At 44.3% G+C, this 19,630-nt stretch overlaps 1 protein-coding gene across 1 annotated transcript in view; it reads left to right on the plus strand.

Moving 5' to 3' along the window:
- The window catches only part of DNAH1 (dynein axonemal heavy chain 1), a 73,190-nt gene that overhangs the window by 15,487 nt on the left and 38,073 nt on the right, over positions 1-19,630 (plus strand). Inside the window, exons 14-29 of the mRNA XM_050712807.1 lie at positions 80-199; positions 2,104-2,186; positions 3,600-3,741; positions 4,209-4,364; positions 5,303-5,501; positions 6,907-7,160; positions 8,084-8,296; positions 9,994-10,158; positions 11,821-11,942; positions 12,466-12,571; positions 13,984-14,163; positions 15,005-15,145; positions 16,142-16,305; positions 16,773-16,886; positions 17,499-17,687; positions 18,768-18,873. Coding sequence (XP_050568764.1) covers positions 80-199; positions 2,104-2,186; positions 3,600-3,741; positions 4,209-4,364; positions 5,303-5,501; positions 6,907-7,160; positions 8,084-8,296; positions 9,994-10,158; positions 11,821-11,942; positions 12,466-12,571; positions 13,984-14,163; positions 15,005-15,145; positions 16,142-16,305; positions 16,773-16,886; positions 17,499-17,687; positions 18,768-18,873 — 2,454 coding nt within the window. The remainder of the gene's footprint in view (positions 1-79; positions 200-2,103; positions 2,187-3,599; positions 3,742-4,208; positions 4,365-5,302; positions 5,502-6,906; positions 7,161-8,083; positions 8,297-9,993; positions 10,159-11,820; positions 11,943-12,465; positions 12,572-13,983; positions 14,164-15,004; positions 15,146-16,141; positions 16,306-16,772; positions 16,887-17,498; positions 17,688-18,767; positions 18,874-19,630) is intronic.

Consider the following 19,630-nt stretch of genomic DNA (forward strand, 5'->3'; position numbering starts at 1 on the left):
AACTGATGAAGCTTGGTAGCCCCATGCTGAAGCTGCAGACCTGTAGGGGTGCTCTTTTCTTTGCTGTGTCCTGTTGCAGATCTGTGATGCATACAAAGCCGTCAGCTTGAAGATGCATGAGAAACCAAACAGTATTGAGGAGCTGGCAGATCTGCGGGAGTGGATGAAGGGAGTCCCTGAGCAGCTGGCTGTGCAGAAGGTAGGGCAAACTCTCCTCATGAGCAGGGTACACCCAGGGGAGTAAGGAGAAAACTTATCAGTGCGATGTATGGGGTCTCAGAAGCATAACTCCACTTTTTTTTGTGAATATGTCAATGTATGCAAGACCATAAGATTCCTAGTTATCAGATTTATATTTTTAAATATATAACGTTAATGTAAATAGCTACATCAACAAACCTAAAATAGCAGTTAAAAATGTTGCCCCCTGCAGGGGTGTTGGAACTAGATGATCTTTGAGGTCCCTTCCAACCCAGGCCATTCTATTCTATCTCTGTTCCCAGAGAGTGGTGGTCAATGGCTCTATGTCCAGATGGAGGCCGGTGATGAGCGGTGTCCCTCAGGGGTCTGTCTTGGGACCAGTGCTTTTCAATATCCTCATCAATGACATAAATGATGGGATCGAGTGCACCCTCAGCAAGTTTGCAGGTGACACCAAGCTGAGTGGTGCAGTCGATACACCAGAAGGAAGGGATGCCATCCAAAGGGACCTGGACAAGCTGGAGAAGTGGGCCCACTTGAACCTAATGAGGTTCAACAAGTCCAAGTGCAAGGTGCTGCACCTGGGCTGGGGCAATCCCAGGCATTAGTATGAACTGGGAGAAGAACTCATTGAGAGCAGCCCTGCAGAGAAGGATTTAGGGGTTCTGGTGGATTAGAAGCTTGACACGAGCCAGCAGTGCACATTTGCGGCCTAGAAGACCAACCGTATCCTGGGCTGTGTCAACAGAGGGGTGGCCAGCAGGTGGAGGGAGGTGATTGACCCCCTCTGCTCTGCTCTCGTGAGGCCCCACTTGGAGTGCTGTGTCCAGGTCTGGAGCGCCCAGCACAAGAAAGATGTGGACCTGTTAGAACGGGTCCAGAGGAGGGCCACGAAGATGCTCAGAGGGCTGGAGCACCTCTCCTGTAAAGAAAGGCTGAGAGAGCTGGAGATGTTCAGCCTGGAGAAGAGAAGGCTCCGTGGAGACCTCATTGTGGCCTTTTAACACTTAAATGGTTCTTATAAAAAGGATGGAGAGGGACTCTTTACTTGTGTAGATAATGATAGGACAAGGGGGAATGGTTTTAAACTGAAAGAGGGGAGATTTAGATTGGATGTTAGGAGGAAATTCTTCACTTAGAGAATGGTGAGGCACTGGAACAGGCTGCCCAGAGAAGTTGGGGATGCCCCATCCCTAGAGGTGTCAAGGCCAGGTTGGACGAGACCCTGATCAACCTGATCTAGTGGGTGGCGTCCCTGCCTATGGCAGGGGGTTGGAACTAGATGATCTTTAATGTCACTTCCAACCCGAGCCATTCTGTGATTCTATGAAGGGCTTATATATGCTTTCTGCTACCTTCATGATGTGTTCTGCATTTGTTTATCGAAAATCTGTCTTCTAAAAATGTAATGCTGTTTTCAAGAAGATATATCTGCTACCAAATGTTTGTTTTGCTGTTAACTAATTTCCTCTAGTAGGACATTTTGGTGCTGAGTTACCTCAAAGCAATTTGTGATGGTAGTCTCCTCCCAGTTGAACACATGAGGAACAAAGGCACCAAGCTATGAACACATGAGGAACAAAGGCACCAAGCTATAAACTGACTTATCCATGCCAAATGAGAAACCTGGAGGATAACCCAAGACACTCAATTTCTGTCCAGCCCGTTTTTTTTCATTCATGTAGAACAGAGGGTGATATGATGACTTGATCATTAGCAGACAAGGGCTTGGAAATCCATTCTCACTGTTTACGCAGCACAGAAGCAGCCTTACATCACATTAAGCTAGTGTGACTAAGGCCCTTCAAAGGTGCCTCATGAAAATGAGGTATAAACCAGAGAGTTGGAATCAGTCTGGTCTGAAGGTGCATATTTTTTGTCTCTTTCTCTCACCACGTGCAGGAACTGATTCGTGAAGTCGTGGAAGATTACAAGGTCCTGGAGGAATTCCTTTACAATCTCACCGAAGAAGACTTCAGTCAAAAGTGAGCACAAATCATTCCTCCCACTGTTAAAGTGGGACACTTTGCAGCAATTACCACTCTCAGTGCTTCAGGGTCTGTGTGTCTATCAAGAGCTCCAGCAGAACTTTTAAGTGCCTCTCAGCTATATGATCACTGAATTCTTAAAATGAAGCTTATAGAAAAGCATGGATTCATGCTGCCTTCAGGCCTGGGGCAAGGCAAACTAGTAGCTATTAACCTATTTAACATGTTAAGCCTCTTTTCTCTTTTGTTTATTTTTGGTTTTTTGGTTGGTTTTTTTTGGAGGCCTTTGCAAGATCTCAAACTACGTGGTTTAGTGTGTGTCTGAAACTGAACGGACACTTCCAAGGTCTTGGTAGAAACACTCCCAGTACTTGCCGAGGAATAAGAAGGAATATAAACTTGTATCATTGTTACTGTATTTCTTCTCTGTGCAGTCTCCTCTTAATTTTTACCTTGACAATGTTATTTAGATTGGGACTTGACTATGCCCCAGTAGCAGAGTCAGCTCACACACACAGTTACAGAGCTTCTAAAGTCAGCTCAGCCCTGCAAACTGCTCTCATATGTTATGGACATGGTCCATTATGTCTACAACTTCAGTGAGTCTTTGCAGCATGCTTCTGAAACTAGAATGATGGGGTGGACAGTGGGGGAAAAATAAAGAAAGAAACCCACAGAAACCGCACAGGAAAGCGGCTCAGCTCTAGGACAGCTTAGCACAGATGTAGCTGTGTGCCCACTGGCACGTGCAGAACTAGCAGATAACTGCATTCCCAGGTGCTTGGAAGGGGGATGACCTTGAACATAATGCTGCAAAGCTTTTATTTGGCATTGTACACAAACTAACAAGTCCAAATGGAATAACAGTAGGCAGTGGCTGAGCAAGAACCAAGAAACATGCCTTAAAATGAGCAGCCACATTGTGCAGCCTTTCCTGTATCTGCATCACACTCCCCAGGGCACTCTGCATTTTATCTGGGTTATCCTGGCCACTGATTTCCTTACTTAATAGGAGGCTGGCTTTTTCAGGAGCCCTGAAAAGCCACAAATCAAGACTGTCACCCCATTTTTTCAAGTTCCTTGTGAATACAGTCAAAGAAAGACATTCCCACTGGATGCCTGCTGTTATTTTGCCATGTCCTAGCTTTTCAGCAACATATTTGATTTGTTCCTTTTAAAAAGGCCCTCCACCTCTCCTGACACCTCTCCAATTCAATAGTCTAGTCACAAGGACTGCATACCAACAAGAAAAGCTGGAAAAAAATGCTTTGTTGAAACCACATGTGTTTCTGTTGTTGTAAAGCCTCCTTGTTTGGTGGGAATTGGGGAGTTGGTTTTCTCATTCTTTTAAGCATTCGAAACAAATGCTCAAAAAGTCTCTCTTTCTGTCATTATATCATGTGGGTACAGGTGGACTGCAAGTTACTGGCCCCTGAAAATAACTATGCAAGCTGAGTCCATTCGTCTCCAGCACATGAAGGATGAAGACAAATTTCGCAAAATCCAGGTCATGAATCACAGCAGCTTTCAAGAGAAACTGGAGGAGATGCAGGTATTAAGCCTTGGACAATAAACTGTCCAGAGAAGAGGGCCTGGAAGGTCTTATGGTCATCCAGGGAAACTTTCAGGTGTTAGTTTAGTGTTTTTAGGTTAATATATTGTTGGACCAAAAATTATCCAGTATTTCCTGCAGTACTCTGCAGGAAACACTGACTTTTCACCAGGAAGTTGTTCAGCAAGATAAAATATTCTGATTCTTGGTGCTCGGGCACCACATGCTCCTCCTCTCTTGCTTACTCAGTTCTCTGCAGAGCATCTTCCTTGATGTGCTGCCGTCAAGGGGGGAAATACAGCATTCAGTCAGGGAACTCACTTTGTGTGGAAGACCCTGAAATAATATCAGAGTTTTGGAAAAATCTTCCCTTTGAGTATAATAAAGAACACACCAGGAAACTGAGATTCCCAGAGGCAGCCCTCAGGTTCTGAGCCATACCTCATGACTGTCATTTTTTCTTCCAGCTGACTGTAGGTGGATTTTCTGTTCAGGTGGACATTAACCAAGCTCACAGTTTGGCTAACGAAGCAAGGCAGGTCAGGAAGGAGTTGAAGGAGCTTCAGAATTTGGCAGTTCTCTACAACAACAGGGAAAGAATATTTGGGATGAAAGTTACTAATGTAAGTGTCAGATCCTTATACCTACAGAATGCTAACTATTGTTGGGTCTTCGAGGTGATAGGTAAGCAAATAAAGAGTCACAGTTCCTCAGGGAGGAATCCTTCATGCTATTTTGTTTTTTCTGACATTGACTAGGGAGGCTCCATAGACCTGTAGAGTGACCATGCTGTTCCATCACTCCACTGTTGTGGAGGTTGTCCCAGATGAATGTTCATGGGCCTGATACTGCCCCTTCTGTGAGAGACTCTGGGTGTCCATGCACAGATTCGAGTGATTTTAATGAGGAAGAATTAGATAGGGAAGGTCTTGATGCAGCAGTTAACATGCATCAGTTTCTGTCAGGCTGTTACTGCAGTTGCGTAGACGTGAATGACAATGTGCAAAGCAGTGTGTAGTCCACTGGATGGGCTCAGATGGTAGCATGTTCTCTCTCCTAAGGCAACAGTTTATATAGTTGCAAAGACTCATTTTGCTTGTAGCTGTTCAGATGCCAGCGAATCATTGCCACCCACATCCGACCTGGTCTGGCTGCAGAGTAGGAGCAGAGTTTACATAATCATTTTGTACCCCTCAATCTGTGGTTACTTCTCCTTCGCTGTACGGACCCAAATTTCAGTATGTTCAATATGATGTGCAGCATGTACTTTTTCTGAGTGTGTATAGACTGCCTATCAAAATGTCGTCATTCGCAACAGAGCATTTGTAAAGGCAAGGGGGAGAGAGTGCTTTCCACGTCATACATGTGCTGCAGGCACAGCTCCACTGGATGCATTTTTGCCTGAATGCAATCCCTTGGAATCTACATTGTGGCCCCAGTAGAAAAGAGTCTCATACATACTCTTGAAAGTACAATTTTCTCATAGCTTACCTGAGATTCAAAAAAGATCTGTGCCCTTTATTGCCTTTTGGCATGCTTATTTTTTTCTCTCTTTCCAAAGTACAGTAAGCTATCCGGGATGGTTAAGGAGTTCCAGCCATACTGTGATCTCTGGACTACAGTGTCAGACTGGATGCGCTGGCATGGGAGCTGGATGAATGATCCTCTCATTGAAATTGAGGCTGAACAGCTGGAAAAGAATGTCAATGACTCTTTTAAGACAATTCAGAGATGCGTGAAGCAGTTCAAGGACTCACCAGGTAGCTACACAGTCTGGGGAAAGGATGTTGGTGCATATCAGCATATTGATGTGAGGGATGTCACAGAATACTCAGAACAGGGAATATGAGGATGTCATATGGATGTGTTGTGTATATTAGAGCCAGCTGAGAAACTGCTAGCAAGATTGTTTTCCAGGAAAAAAAAAAAAGTGGAAGTATAATGATTCACATCAAGATATGTTTGCTGCTTAAAGTACTAGTTTGGCATGGAAACAACCAGGCTGCAAATTCCCAGGACAGCACTGAGATAAAAGCCATCCTCTTACTTTGAAGTTTATTCTACTTCATACAAATTATTAAATATTATCCAGATTACTCACAGAGAATTATTATATAGTCTAGTGGCAAGTGACCGGAGATGTGTAGTTTTAAACCCTTACTCAGGTAAGGCAGCAAAGGAACTTGAATCTGAGTGCTGTTCCCTTGGCCAACCTTATTTTCTTCATTGGCCAACTAATTTAGTGGAAAGCCAGAAAAGATCTCATTTTAAAAAAAAAAAAAGCGAAGTCTGGAAATTACCTGTGCAATGTAATAACTGTTTTCCTTCTGCCCAAATGTGTATGAATTTTAGGTGATGCAATTCATGTGAAGATCTTTTTTTTTAATCATGGCTCCTAGTAAAACTGGAATTAAGCCTTCAGTCATAGCTTAACTTCCCATTCCATGTTTCTCTGAGACGCATTGGTCATTTAGAGATAATTCTAAAATTTTCTGCCAGATGGCTTAGATTGAAATATATTTTGCAGTGGGAGATTTTTGATTCATCCTTTTTAACTCAAACTCTCTCTTAAACAATGCTGTGAATCAGCCCCAATGGAGGAGGTGATGAGTGGATGCATGAGTAACTATGAATCATTATGGTAAACAGAAATACTAAGAATACCTGCTCGTATTCATTGCAATATTCCCTAGCACCTGGTATAATGTGTGTTTTGGCCTTCAGACTCCTTGCCTTTGCATACCACCCAGCAGGGAATGTGAGGTGCTCACATTGTTGCTGTGACTCTGCAGTGCAGCTACTCAGTGTGCAATCAAAAAGAGGCACGTGCTGTAGTCATGTCTCAGAAAGGAAGTCTCATGGTGAGCTCTAGGCTAAGGCATACTTCTTCTTAGCATGGACTTGCCTGTAACAGATTTGAGGCTAGTAGGCAGGTCCACTTCTGGGAGCGGGCTTGTATCCTTGCTTAGTAGCAGCATTGAGAGAGCCTTTGTGTCCTCATTACTTCAAGCCTGCATTTTCCATTGCTCTCTCTCCTGCTGCTTACCCCTATACTCTGTATCTACAAGCACACCAGGCTTTAGACAACAACTTTTAGGAAGTTTCTTAAGACAACTTCCTCGCGTGCTATTGTTGTTGATGTTTTTCTGTTTCTCTCCCTGAAAGCATGCCAGGGTGTAGCAATGGAATTCCGAGACAAGATTGAAGAATTCAGATTATATATCCCCTTAATTCAAGGGCTTCACAACCCTGGTATGAGAAACCGGCACTGGGAAATGCTGTCAGAAGCTATTAACATTGATATCAAGCTAGAACCTGATCTGACACTTCGTCGCTGCTTGGATATGAACCTGCTGGACCATATCGAGAGCATTACCAAAGTAGCTGAGATAGCTGGCAAGGAATATGCCATCGAGAATGTGAGGAGGAGAGAGTGACTTGTTGTTTCTTTGGTTGTCTTCAGAGATATTTCTGTTGGATTTCTGCTGAGCTGTTGAGCAGGCAGTCATTGCCTTGGGTAGTGTTCATGTTCTCTCAGAGCATTATGCACATTCTGCATCACAAATGAGAAGTCTGCTGCCCTTAGAGATGGGAGCAGTGACCACCCAATTGAATTCACACACTAGAATAAGTTATTTTTGCCTTGCATGGAATCTACAGTTGCAGTATAACAGCATTGTCTGATGGTTATGCTAGTCTACTGGTTGGTTCCCACACCTCCATGTGTGATTAGTAACTGTTTAAATTGAAGTAATTTGATTGTCTGCATTCTCCCAGTCAAAAGTCATGTCAGGAAAATTAGCTGTTTCTGGAAATCAAGGTGATAAATCCTTTATCACAGTAAATGTGTGCAAGGAGGACTTGGTGGCTCTGGAGATTCATAGGCTGGATAGTCTTTCAGCTTCAGTTCATACATTCTGATGTGACCTAAGATGGTCTTGATTGAAAGTCATTACTGTCTGGCAGCTTTTGTTCTCTGAAATCTCAGATGAGTTCCAAGTGGAGAGCAACCCCTTTCACAAAGCTATCGTTACAGTAATCATTAACTGGAACTACACTGACATCCTCTGTGCATCCAGTAGATGTCTAAAAGGGAAACTACCCTTTCTCCCCTCAAGGTGTTCCTTTCAGGACAGTGTTGAGGTGTTGAGTCCGTGGGCAATGCTGAGGAAACATGCTGTTGCTCAGTGTGTGATGCATTAAATACATAGCTGCAGTTTTCAGTGGAATCCAAGAGCAAAAGTCTGCCTGCTAGAGAGGCACATTAAGAGAGATGTGGAAGGCGGGATAACCACTGCACAGGTCGTATTTGAAAATTAAATTACTCATACCTCTGTTCCAGGTACTCAACAAGATGGAGAATGAATGGAGCTCTGTTTCATTTACTGTGTCACTTTACAAAGACACGGGCACTTTTATCCTGAAAAACACTGATGAGGCTTCTCAGCTCCTAGATGATCATATTGTCATGATTCAGAGCATGTCCTTCTCACCGTTCAAGAAAGCTTTTGAGGATAGGATGAACACATGGGAAAACAAGCTGAAGATGACACAGGTATTAGTTACCCCACACACGCATGGAGCAGGCAGGCATCTGGTCTGTGCTTTAATATGGACACTGAGTGGACAACTGTCAAGAGGATAGTCTCTGTGGAGGAAGAGGGTCTGTTAAAGCCTTCTGACTCTAGTAAAGGAGTTAATCTCACCGCCTTACTCTGCAATTAAAAGTGATGTAATTTCAGGCCTTTGCTACCTTTGACAACACCTTTTAGTGTTGTCGTACTGGCATCTCTAACAACATTACACTTAGTGGACCTTACAGATTCTTTACAGGCACTATGGTAATCATGCCAAGCTGAAGGCTGAATCCCATTCATGTTGGTGTGGGAAAACACGTGGAAGACTGCTGTTCAGAACAGGATCTGGCAGACTGTGCCAGCACTTCCACATCAGACCTGAGCCTGAATGTTCAACACCCAGCAAGACACCACCTGCAGAATAGCACTTTGCTGCAGGAGAAAAATTCCTGTACAAGTATCTTACTGGAGAACTCTCTGTAAATGCCATGTAAATGTACAGCAGCATTGTTATCTGTTATTCATCACTGCCTTATTCTGTTCATTGGTGCTTACCATCTGGGTGTGCTGGGGCCATAGGCTTCTAGAGTGCTGGTCGTGTCTCATAAGGATGCAGAAATGCTACTCTAAGCCCTAAAGCAGAAAGTGATATGGGGAAATTCAGCTATTTACTGTGTCATTTTGACTGAGATATTTTATGTGTTTTCGCCCTGCATTCTTACTCCTCCTTTTGATTGCATTCATTCCTGTCACTACAGACCCGTGAAGCCTCTTCTGGGAACTGGCTTATTGGGTTAGCTGATGGGGTATGGCAAACACAGTTGTCTGCATTACAAGAAAAAACAGTCTTGCTAGGTTGAGTGACTGCCTGTGCACAGGGAATGGTAGGGGACAGCTGCCTGTAACCAAGGCTGCTTTCGTCTGGCAGTCTGAAAGGCAGTCAAACACACTGCTTTGCAGCGTTGGGCAGGTTCCCTATATCTTCCAGTCTCCCATGGCTGAAAATGTAAGAACAGGTTGTTCTTCCAGTCTAATTCTTGCTCTTATGAATGCCTGATAAACAGGATTTCCTCTCTGAAGTGTAACTTAAATGTCTAGCTTTTCATTCATTTTCTTAATTCAGAGTGTTACTTGAAAATCTATTCATGGATTATTCTGTAGGCAAGGTTGGGGCTGGTTTATGTGAGACAGGAGAGAGGATATGGCAGAATTGCAGAGTATGGGGAATTTTATTTGTCATTCTTCTCCCCACATAAAGCTCTTTTCACAAAATAAAATACCATCTCACTTTACAGAAGTGGTATCTTCTGTAAAATACAGAAACAGTAGCCACAGAAATTTGACCTAGCACCACAAAGTCCCTTTGAGCTTTAGTATTGGCTTATACATAGGTCTAAGCTGCCTCCATTAAACTAGTCAATGTTGATTCTGATGCTTACTGACAACAGTCAGTAGAAGGGATGTTTGCATTATTGCATTGCTGATTTTTTGGGAAGGAACTTCCAGCTCCTGGCTCTGCAAGTAGATTTTAAAATTGTGGAAGCTCTAAGCACAGCATTACTTCTTTTTTGTTCTGTTTATTTATATATTTAACCCATTCTTGTGCACAGTTTTGATTGATTTAGTCAAACAGGTTCACAGAGTGGTGTCATGTACTCTTTTCCCTTCCCACTAGGATGTCCTAGAGGAATGGCTGAAATGCCAGTGCTCTTGGCTCTACTTGGAGCCCATCTTTAGGTCAGAAGACATCAAAAGACAGCTCCCAGTGGAAAGTGAGCGCTACCATGCCATAGATATGGACTGGAGGATCATCATGAAGAATGCTAATGAAAATCCTGAGGTGTGTACCTTGATGAAAACTAATGCAAGTATCCCAAATTCCTCAGACCTGTACTCACATGAAGGTTGCCTATGAGTCTTTGCTTTTGTAGTGGTCTGGGCATGAACAGCAGTGTATAAACTGTGAGACCTTGCCCCAGGTGGTGTGCTGTGTTTCTTCTCTTGGAACATGGCCTTTCCTTCTGGTGTTGAAGTCCACAGTTCTGTGATGCTTTGCGCCAGTCTGTCCACCCCCTCTGAGTTCTCCCCAGCATGCAGAGTCCCTTCCTCCAACAACTCTTGTAACCAGCTTAAATCCTAACCATAAGATATCTCCTTTGATTCCTCCTGAGGTCTGACTCTGTAAAACTATTTAGAGATGTTGCTTGGCTCTTCTGTTGCCCATGTCTGCTTTCTGTGTCCTGGTAAAAGTGCTCTGCACTCATTTTTTTTCTCCAGTTACCACTTCCCAGGACTACTACATCACCACTCATCTTCCATATTATCATCAAGGCTTTTGACACTGTTTCCCATGACATCCCCATAAGCAAGCTCAGGAAGTGTGGGGATAGATGAGTGGGCAGTGAGGTGGATTGAGAACTGGCTGGATGGCAGAGCTCAGAGGGTTGCACTCAGCAGCACAGGGTCTAATCGGAGGCCTGTAGCTAGCGGTGTCCCCCAGGGGACAGTACTGGGTCCAGTCTCATTCAACTTATCCGTCAACGACCCGGATGAGGGAACAGAGTGCACTCTCCACAAGTTTGCTGATGACACAAAGCTGGGAGGAGTGGCTGATACCCCCGAGGGCTGTGCTGCCATTCAGAGGGACCTGGACAGGCTGGAGCATTGGGCAGTGCAGAACCTCGTAAAGTGCAACAAAGGCAAGTGCAGGGTCCCGCACCTAGGGCTGAATAACCCCGTGCACCAGCACAGGCTGGGGGCTGACCTGCTGGAGAACAGCTCTGCAGAGTAGGACCTGGGAGTCCTGGTGGACAGCAGGCTGACCAGGAGCCAGCAACAGTGGCCTTGTGGCCAAGAAGGCCATTGGGATCCTGGGAGTGCCTTAGGAAGTGTGGCCAGCAGGTCGAGAGAGGTGATCCTGCCCCTCTGCTCAGCCCTGGTGAAGGCCCCACCTGGAGTGTTGTGTCCAGGTCTGGGCTCCCCAGGACAAGAGGGACGTGGAGCTGCTGGAGCGAGGCCAGCGGAGGGCTACGAAGATGCTGAGAGAGGGCAGGGGCATTCTCTCCTATGAAAGGCTGAGAGAGCCGGCCCTGTTTAGCTTGGAGGAGAGAAGACAGAGGGGGGTCTTAAAGATGTGTACAAATAACCTGAAGGGAGGGTGTCAAGCGGATGGGGCCAGACGCTTTTCAGTGGTGCCCAGTGACAAGACGAGGCAACAGGCACAAACTGAGACCCCTTCTTTACTGTGAGGGTGACAGAGTGCTGGAGCAGGTTGCCCAGAGAGGCTGTGGGGGTTTCCCTCTCTGGACATACTCAAAACCCGCCTGGATGCCATCCTGTGCAATGTGGCATAGGTGACCCTGCAGTTTCAGGGGGCTGGACTAGGTGACCTCCAGAGGTGCCTTCCTACCTCAGCCATTCTGTGATTACAATTATCTCCATTGCCTTATCTCCCACATGCTCACAATACTGATGCTTCCTATGTTCTCTGCTCTGTTTATAGGTGATGTCTTTGTGCCCTGATCCTGCACTACTAGAAAACCTGCAAAAATGTAACAAACTACTAGAACTTGTACAGAAAAGGCTGAGTGAATACCTGGAGACCAAGAGAGGTGCTTTTCCCAGGTAACCTCAAAGTTCAGTGCGCTGTATCACACTTCCTGGTTCAGAAATTATGAAAGGAGAGGCTCATTCTAGTTAACTCTGCCAAGAAAGAGCACAGCAAAACAAGTGTATGCTTATGATACTGTTAGAAGACTGCAAACATCAGTAAAGCCTGTACCTTTCAATGCTGCCATCTGATGGGGAGAAAACAGGCAGACACAAATGTTCTAAGGGCTGTCCAGTAGCGTCTCGCACATCTGTGTGTTTTGGTCATCATTTGTCTAGAAAGGATTAAGTGGAGTAAAATGAAAACCTCCATGTAACTCTCTTACCTCTGAAGGAATACTACTTTTCTTTGAAAGCTCCTTTTCATGAGAGTAACTGACTTCTGCAGATGAAGAAATCATGGCTGCTACTCTCCTGCACAAACACAGAGATCAATGAGCAGTCACAAACATGGGACTTGTTCCTCATCTTCTGAGGACTCAGTCCCTGATGCCACAGTAAAGAGAGCCTCCCTTCACCCCTCGCTCTTTGTTTCCAGGTTCTACTTCCTTTCAGATGATGAGCTGCTGGAAATACTGTCTCAGACAAAGGACCCCACTGCTGTACAACCTCACCTCCGCAAATGCTTTGAGAACATTGCACAGGTAGGCAAAGCAAGCACCTTAGAGGTTTGGCCCACCTATGGGAAGCTGATATCATGGGAACTTAGAGGCATTCTGAGATCTGGAGGAGAGTTCATGCTCTGCTCTATGGAAATGGAAAACCTGTAACTGTATGTAGGCATTGCAAGATGCAGGCTCAGCCACCAGGAAAACACAATAACTTGATTCTTAGAGACAGCTTCTCTTTTCCATGTGGGATAAAAGAGTTGAGTTGATTCTGCCCCTTTCTAAACAACATTAAGAAAGGAGATAGGGTATAAAAGATTCCCAGTCTGCAAAGCAGAATAAAACACTTCCAGCATGTCCATGGAAGCAGAGCAGTGCTCCACAGTTAACTGGCTGCCCTGGAGTGGGATTCAAGCAACCTCACTTTAGACATTTCAGAGCCAGACATGTGCCTATGAACCGGATACCCTCAATTTTCTTTTCGACCTTCTGTTTCCTTTAGTGAGGGGAAAAATAGGCATCTGCAAAGGGCAGCTTACTAGAAGTCTCAGATAACCATCTTAGGAGGAGAGGACACTCCCTCTGGAAGATGCCTGTCTGTCCCACCATGGAGGCTAAGAGAAATACAATCATCAAAAGATTTGGGTTGGAAGGGACTTTTAAAGATCGTCAAGTCCAGCCCCACTGCCATGGGTAGGGACACTAGATCAGGTTGTCCAATAGCCCAATTGATAAATAGCTCAGACTTAGCTGTGCTTACAGACAGCTGGTTAGGGTGGAATCCCACACTTGCTAGCAGCGTCAGGAGGGAGTAAACAAGCCTGAACTGAACTAAGTTTCTTCCTTCATCCTGACTTAGGAGCTGGGGTTAACCCTGCTATTTTCCTCTTTATTATTTCTAATTGACTTCAAACTCCATGGCTAGACACAGCTCATACCACCACCAATATTCAGACATGAAAACCAATCTCCTAGTCATTAGCTTGGGAAAATAGAAAGGAAATTGAACTGGAAATCTGGTGCAAAGTCATTGGAATAAATAAGGGAACTTCCAATGATTTGCTGGGGCACTGGAGAAGCTGTTAAAATTTTACTCTTAAAACCAGGCACTCTGACCTCAAGGGAAATGATCTGAATCTACAGAATTGAACAGGAATCAAGGGTTTGAATCCCAGAAAGGCACTGAAAAATGTTTGTCCCACATATAATTTGATTTGCTTCACTCAAGTTAAGCCTGCGATGTGAATCACTTATCATACAATCATCCTCCACTTTTTTGAAGAGGTCATTTTGCACATCTGTGACATGTTTTATTATTATTATTACTATTGACAACCAAATTTATAGCAAGCATGCAGTGCTACAGCCTGGCTGTCCCTCAGTGGCAGGAAGGCAGGGGCAGAAAGGAAACTCGCCATTCGTGACTCCTGTTGTGCTTCCTTCATTAGCTGCAGTTCCAGGAGGACCTACAGATCACACACATGTACTCTGCTGAAGGAGAAGAGGTGAAGCTGTTTGCTCCTATCTATCCCACTGACAGTGTGGAGGACTGGCTGCTGGAAGTGGAGAAATCCATGAAGGCCAGTATACGGGACAACATCGAAAGATCAATTGGTGTTTATCCAGAGGTAAGAGTTTTATCAGAGACTAGCCAGTCTCTGGTGTCTTGGTTCCAGGCTTGCCACAGAGATCACCAATGATGGAGCTCATGAATCTGTGATATTCTACTAGTTTTAAAATACAGCCTTTAATCTAGTTCTGTGTGGGTCAAGTGCAGAAGGCACAGTTCAGCAAACGGTTAATGGTCCAGAGAATGAAAACCACTGATTCAACAACCATGGAATACTTTCCAGTGTCATAGAACAGCCCTATATGAATCCATTTCTATTTGTCTCTCTAGGCAGCTTCTTTCTTATAAGGATCTACCTTCTTATGTCTTCTCCTTCAGTTCTTATGTTGCACACACTGTGCTAGGGGCCATCAAAGGCAACAGTCAGTGTACACAGGGGATGCATCTTGGTTCTGGTTTCTGCATAAAAGCTATACTGGTAGAAAATCTAAGTTTTGTTTGGATCTAGGAAGATACAAACAAACAAAAAAAGCCTTAAAAAAAAAAGCCTTCAGATATTTTCCATTACGGTTTTCTCTAGTTTCAAATTTTTGGACTGAGTAGAAGTTAGAACAGGCCAGAGGAGGGAAAACATGTTTTTGGCTCACACAGATGTCTGCTCTTTACCTGCTGCTGGCCACTTGCAACTGGTTACTAATCTACAAGTGGCAAGGCAGAGAGAATGGAGTACCGAGTGTCCAGGGAGTTCATGCCTAGAGAAGATTCCCTCATAGCAACTAGCAGGAAAAAAAAAAAGTCTCTTAAACGAGTTCAGTTCTTGTTTGTTAATGATGTATCTCAGAGCAGGGAAACTTAGAAATTAAAAAATCATTCTTATCGCTATTTTTCACTTGTTTAAGATGTCACGTACTACATGGGTCTTGCAATGGCCTGGCCAAGTGACCATTGCTGGCTGTCAGATTTTCTGGACAAAGGAAGTGTCTGAAGCTCTGGAAGCTGGAGATTTGTCCAGCAGGCTTTTCCCACAGCTGACTACTCAGGTAGGAAGATGAACATAAAGGTAAGATTTTGTCAGAAGGGGATTTGTCAGTCATCAGATAGCTTATAAATACAGGCAGGACAATACTATAGTAGAAGTCATCTCATGTCCTATACCACCAGTTTCCAATGATTGTGCTTTTGTTGTCATAACCCAAACCACCGCACATATGTTACCTGAAATTTGCTCCCAAAACCCGGTCAGTTCCATGCATGTCACAACAGTGTATTTTTTGGAGATGCAATCCTGCATAGCACAGCTTAAAAATCGGTAATTAGCTCTCATCATTTTAATCATTAGGATATTTGTTATCATAAACCTCAAATAATGTACAGGATTGACAATATCAGTAGGTGAAGACAGAAAGAGGATGAAACATAACACATCCAGAGTCACTCAAGAAGTCAAAAGTGGGGGGGGTAGAGGGTGCAAGAAGAACAGGACTGAAGTTGGATCTACAGTGATGGACAGTAGAAATCAAAATGTAATTACATCCTTCTTACCTATTCCATGCATCTAATCAGGCCTAAGACCTGGGAGAAATGGGCTTCTGGGCTTCATGGTGCCTGCAACTTTTCATGTGAGTATGGTAAGGGTGTAGACAAAAGTCTACCGTACCCTGGGGTGCATCAGGCACAGCATTGATAGCCAGTCAAGGGAAGTGACTGTTCTGCTTGACTCTGCACTTGTGTGGCTTTAGCTCGAGCACTGTTGTGCGGTTTTGGGTGCCACAATATAAGAAGGTCATAAAACTATTAGGGAGTGTCTAAACTTGGGATATTCTATGATTCTACAAAAAAATCAGCTCTGAGACAGCCCTGAGCAGTATTTGCTTGCTGACCAGTCATTCCTGTCTCTGACAAGAAAGAGGCAGAAGTTACCTGGACACAGCTTGTGATCTGGACTTAATGGGCCATAAGGTTGATTGCATTGTGTTAGTACAGCCTGGGTCTTTGGGATATGGAGTGCTCCAGAGTGTTTTCCTTTCCTTATCCAGCTGGGTGATTTGGTTGCCGTGGTCCGTGGAAAGTTGTCTAAGATGCAGCGAGCAGTGTTGTCAGCTCTCATTGTGATTGAGGTCCATGCCAAGGATGTTGCAGCAAAGCTGATTGAGGAGAATGTGACAAGCGTGAATGATTTCGAGTGGATCTCCCAGCTCAGGTAGAGAGCTTAGCTGTGGGACCTCACCTGGCCTCCCTGGCCAGTCTTCGTTTTCCTTACCCGTCAGCCGTGTCCATGACAAATGGAAACGAGTTTGCACAATCTGTAAGCAGTATTCCTGAGGCACCTCTAACATCCCAGGAGGATGTCAGTTCTAAGGCATCTGAGACAGGTTTGGTGACATCCGCTTTGGCAATATAGACTATGCCATGCCATGGTATCTTAAATGCCTCACTGAAAAGGGAATGCTCCGGCCCAGGTAGGAGTCCAGTGCTTGATATAACACCTAATTTAAGGTCCTGTGAGAACTCCTGGGCATCCCGTTGTGTTACCTTATCCTTTCTTTTCATTAGAGGCAAATTCCATGGCATGCAGGTCTCCAAATCCATGGTCTGTAGTCCTATGAGCTCACGTATTGTCTGCCAGAAAGTTTTTATCTTTTCGATGTCATGTTCACTCATCATTAGATACTACTGGACGAGGGGGGACCTGTACATCAGAGCAGTCAACGCTGAATTTATGTATGGCTATGAGTATCTGGGGAATAGTGGCCGTCTGGTTATCACACCCCTCACTGACAGGTAAGGAAACTTTTTTCTGGGTGGTAAATGTACCTTTTTTTTTTTTTTTCCTGGATGAACAAGCCTCATCAGGGGTTAAACCAAGGATCTGACCATGCCAGGCTTACTTCTTTATGTATGTAAATAGAAACCATTTGTACAGTGAAGGCTTACTTGAGATGAGGGTGTAGAAACATCCTTGCATGAGTCCTACTGTGCTCCTAGTGATCAGTGCTCACCCTGATTTGCTTACTTTCTCCTGATTCTCAGTGTAGTGCTCTGACTCATGTAAAATGCCTTCCTGATAGCTAAGAAGCTCTTATGCAAACCACTGTACGAGGTATCTAATACTCTGGAATATGCAGCGGTAATAATAGTTGCACCCTTTTTTAACTGTCCTTTTTCTAGAGAGTAAATTTACAGCAGTGGCAGAAGGATTTATCCATGCAGGCCCTTATGAATACTAATCAAGGCCGCATAGCTAACTCCTTTGCAAAGTGCTGCATATATAAGCAGTTCTGCAGAATAATAAATGGCGGATTTCTGCTTGTCTCCAGATGGATAGATCATGTCTCCTTTACTGAAACCAGCAGTAGGAATGCTTCTCATTAGCTGGTCTCATATTTGTTGTAGGTGTTACCTGACACTTACAGGAGCTCTGCATCTGAAATTTGGAGGAGCACCTGCAGGACCAGCAGGAACAGGCAAAACAGAAACAACAAAAGACCTGGGGAAAGCACTAGCAATCCAAACCGTAGTGTTCAACTGCTCTGACCAGCTTGACTTTATGGCAATGGGAAAGTTTTTCAAGGGACTAGCCAGGTACAGTGAAATACTGTGTGTCATTATCAAGGAGCAAGTAGGATACGGAGATGCTGGCCACCAGGTGGAATATTTTTTATCCACCAGGTGGATATTTTTTATAACAGCCCAGAAGAACAAGCAAAGCCCTACTTAGAGAGTTGCTGTGTTCCAGAATGAGCAAAGTTATAAAGCTTCTGCCAAAATAGTAAGACAGTTGAGCCAATTAAAAAAAAAAAAAAAAAGGATAAAAAGAGATCCTGTTCATTTAAAGCAAAATTAAAATGCCTTGCACCATCCACTGTTTGACACCTGTAAAAATGTTTCCAGCTCTGACTTTTGTTTTAATATTGTGCACGTTGGACTAAGATGCAGCCCACAAGCTGCTTAATCTTAAGAAGGAGAGTCTGCAGAGTGTATCCAAAATTGAGTAGCCAAGAGAGACTGTTTTAAGCTCTGAGGAATCCTCTCAGAGATACTTCCCTCTTCTCTACATATCAAACAGAGCTGGTCCAATTAGTCTGTTGCATGCTGGTGAATCTGAATTAGTTACTCCAGCAGATACTGATACTCCTTTCTCAGATGTTTTCTTTGTAAGTAGTTTCACTTCTTTCTTAAACCATGCCCTGCGGGAAGATCATCTTTCTCATATACATGCTTCCAGCTTTATACATAGTTTTCCAGGCTTTACAAAATGGATTTGACCTGGGATACATAGCCAGGGTGATGAGCTATGGCCCCTTCCACTGTACCAGTACACTGTGATTGTATCTGCTACACTTACATTTCAGGTACAAAATAGGACTTCACCATTACACTTCTTTCAAGCCCAAATTTGTGCCAGGCTGTAGGGTCAGACATTGCCGTGATCTTGCAAGTACCATGCACCTTTTAGCTCATCACATGACCTGGGACGCATAGTCAGGGTGAGAGGCTATGTCCCCTTCTACTATACCAGTATACTCTGAGTGTGGAAGGGTGGGTTCGTTTCTTGTTCCTCGTTATGTGGATTTATAATTTCTAGACCTAGACGAACCTGCAACTGTGAGTTTGCTCCTGTTTGATGTTCCTGACTTCCCTCATTTTTCTTTCCTTGCCCAGCTCTGGTGCGTGGGCTTGCTTTGATGAGTTCAACCGCATTGATATTGAGGTGCTGTCTGTGGTGGCTCAGCAGATCACAACTATTCAGAAAGCCCAACAGCAGAGGGTAAGTAACATGGGGTATGCAAAGGCAGATAAAAAGTCGTCTCCACTTGAGCTAGTCTAGGTAAGTCCTTGTCTTTGCACGCATCTTCACAGAGGACCAGATTCACTGTCCAAGTGCAGCTCAGACGTACTTGAGCTCAGAGAGGCATGAGTAATGCCCTAGCTGTGGTGCATCGTATCAGGTTATTACATATTCGGCATCCTGGGTGGGTTTTGTAACTTCACCTTAGTCTGTGCTACCACAGTTGCCCACGTTCTGTCTCAGCTTGAGCTACAGTGCCAGCAGACTTCAGTGTGGGAGACACTCTTTGAAAAAGACCCAATGAGCTGATACAAATTGAAGATGTGATATAAGGCAGCCACTGTTTTACTGTGAGTTGCTTGGTACCACATATATCTAAATGTGTTATTCAAGCTCTAGTGGATTCACAAAACTCAATGTGTGCAGAAAAATGCATTCTCATGTACACACAGTTGCAATGCGAAGTAAATTGTTGGCTTTACATGGAGACTCAGCTCAGCCAGCCTGACAGCCAGCCTCTGCTTTGCTCCCCTGGAGACTCAGAGAGGTTAAGACCTGAATCTCCTTGACTTTGGCTTGGAATTAGAAACCTGCTGTCTGTGAATTCTTCTGCATTGCTTTATCACCCATCTGAAATTACTCTCTACATGGATTTAAAAAGGATTTAGGTTTCTCTTTGCCCTTCCTGCCACAAATTAATTCAGGTCCAAACTCTCCTGCAGAAAGAATGAAAAGA

The sequence above is a fragment of the Cygnus atratus genome, chromosome 10 (genome assembly GCF_013377495.2).
Source record: "Cygnus atratus isolate AKBS03 ecotype Queensland, Australia chromosome 10, CAtr_DNAZoo_HiC_assembly, whole genome shotgun sequence".
Lineage (NCBI taxonomy): Eukaryota > Metazoa > Chordata > Aves > Anseriformes > Anatidae > Cygnus > Cygnus atratus.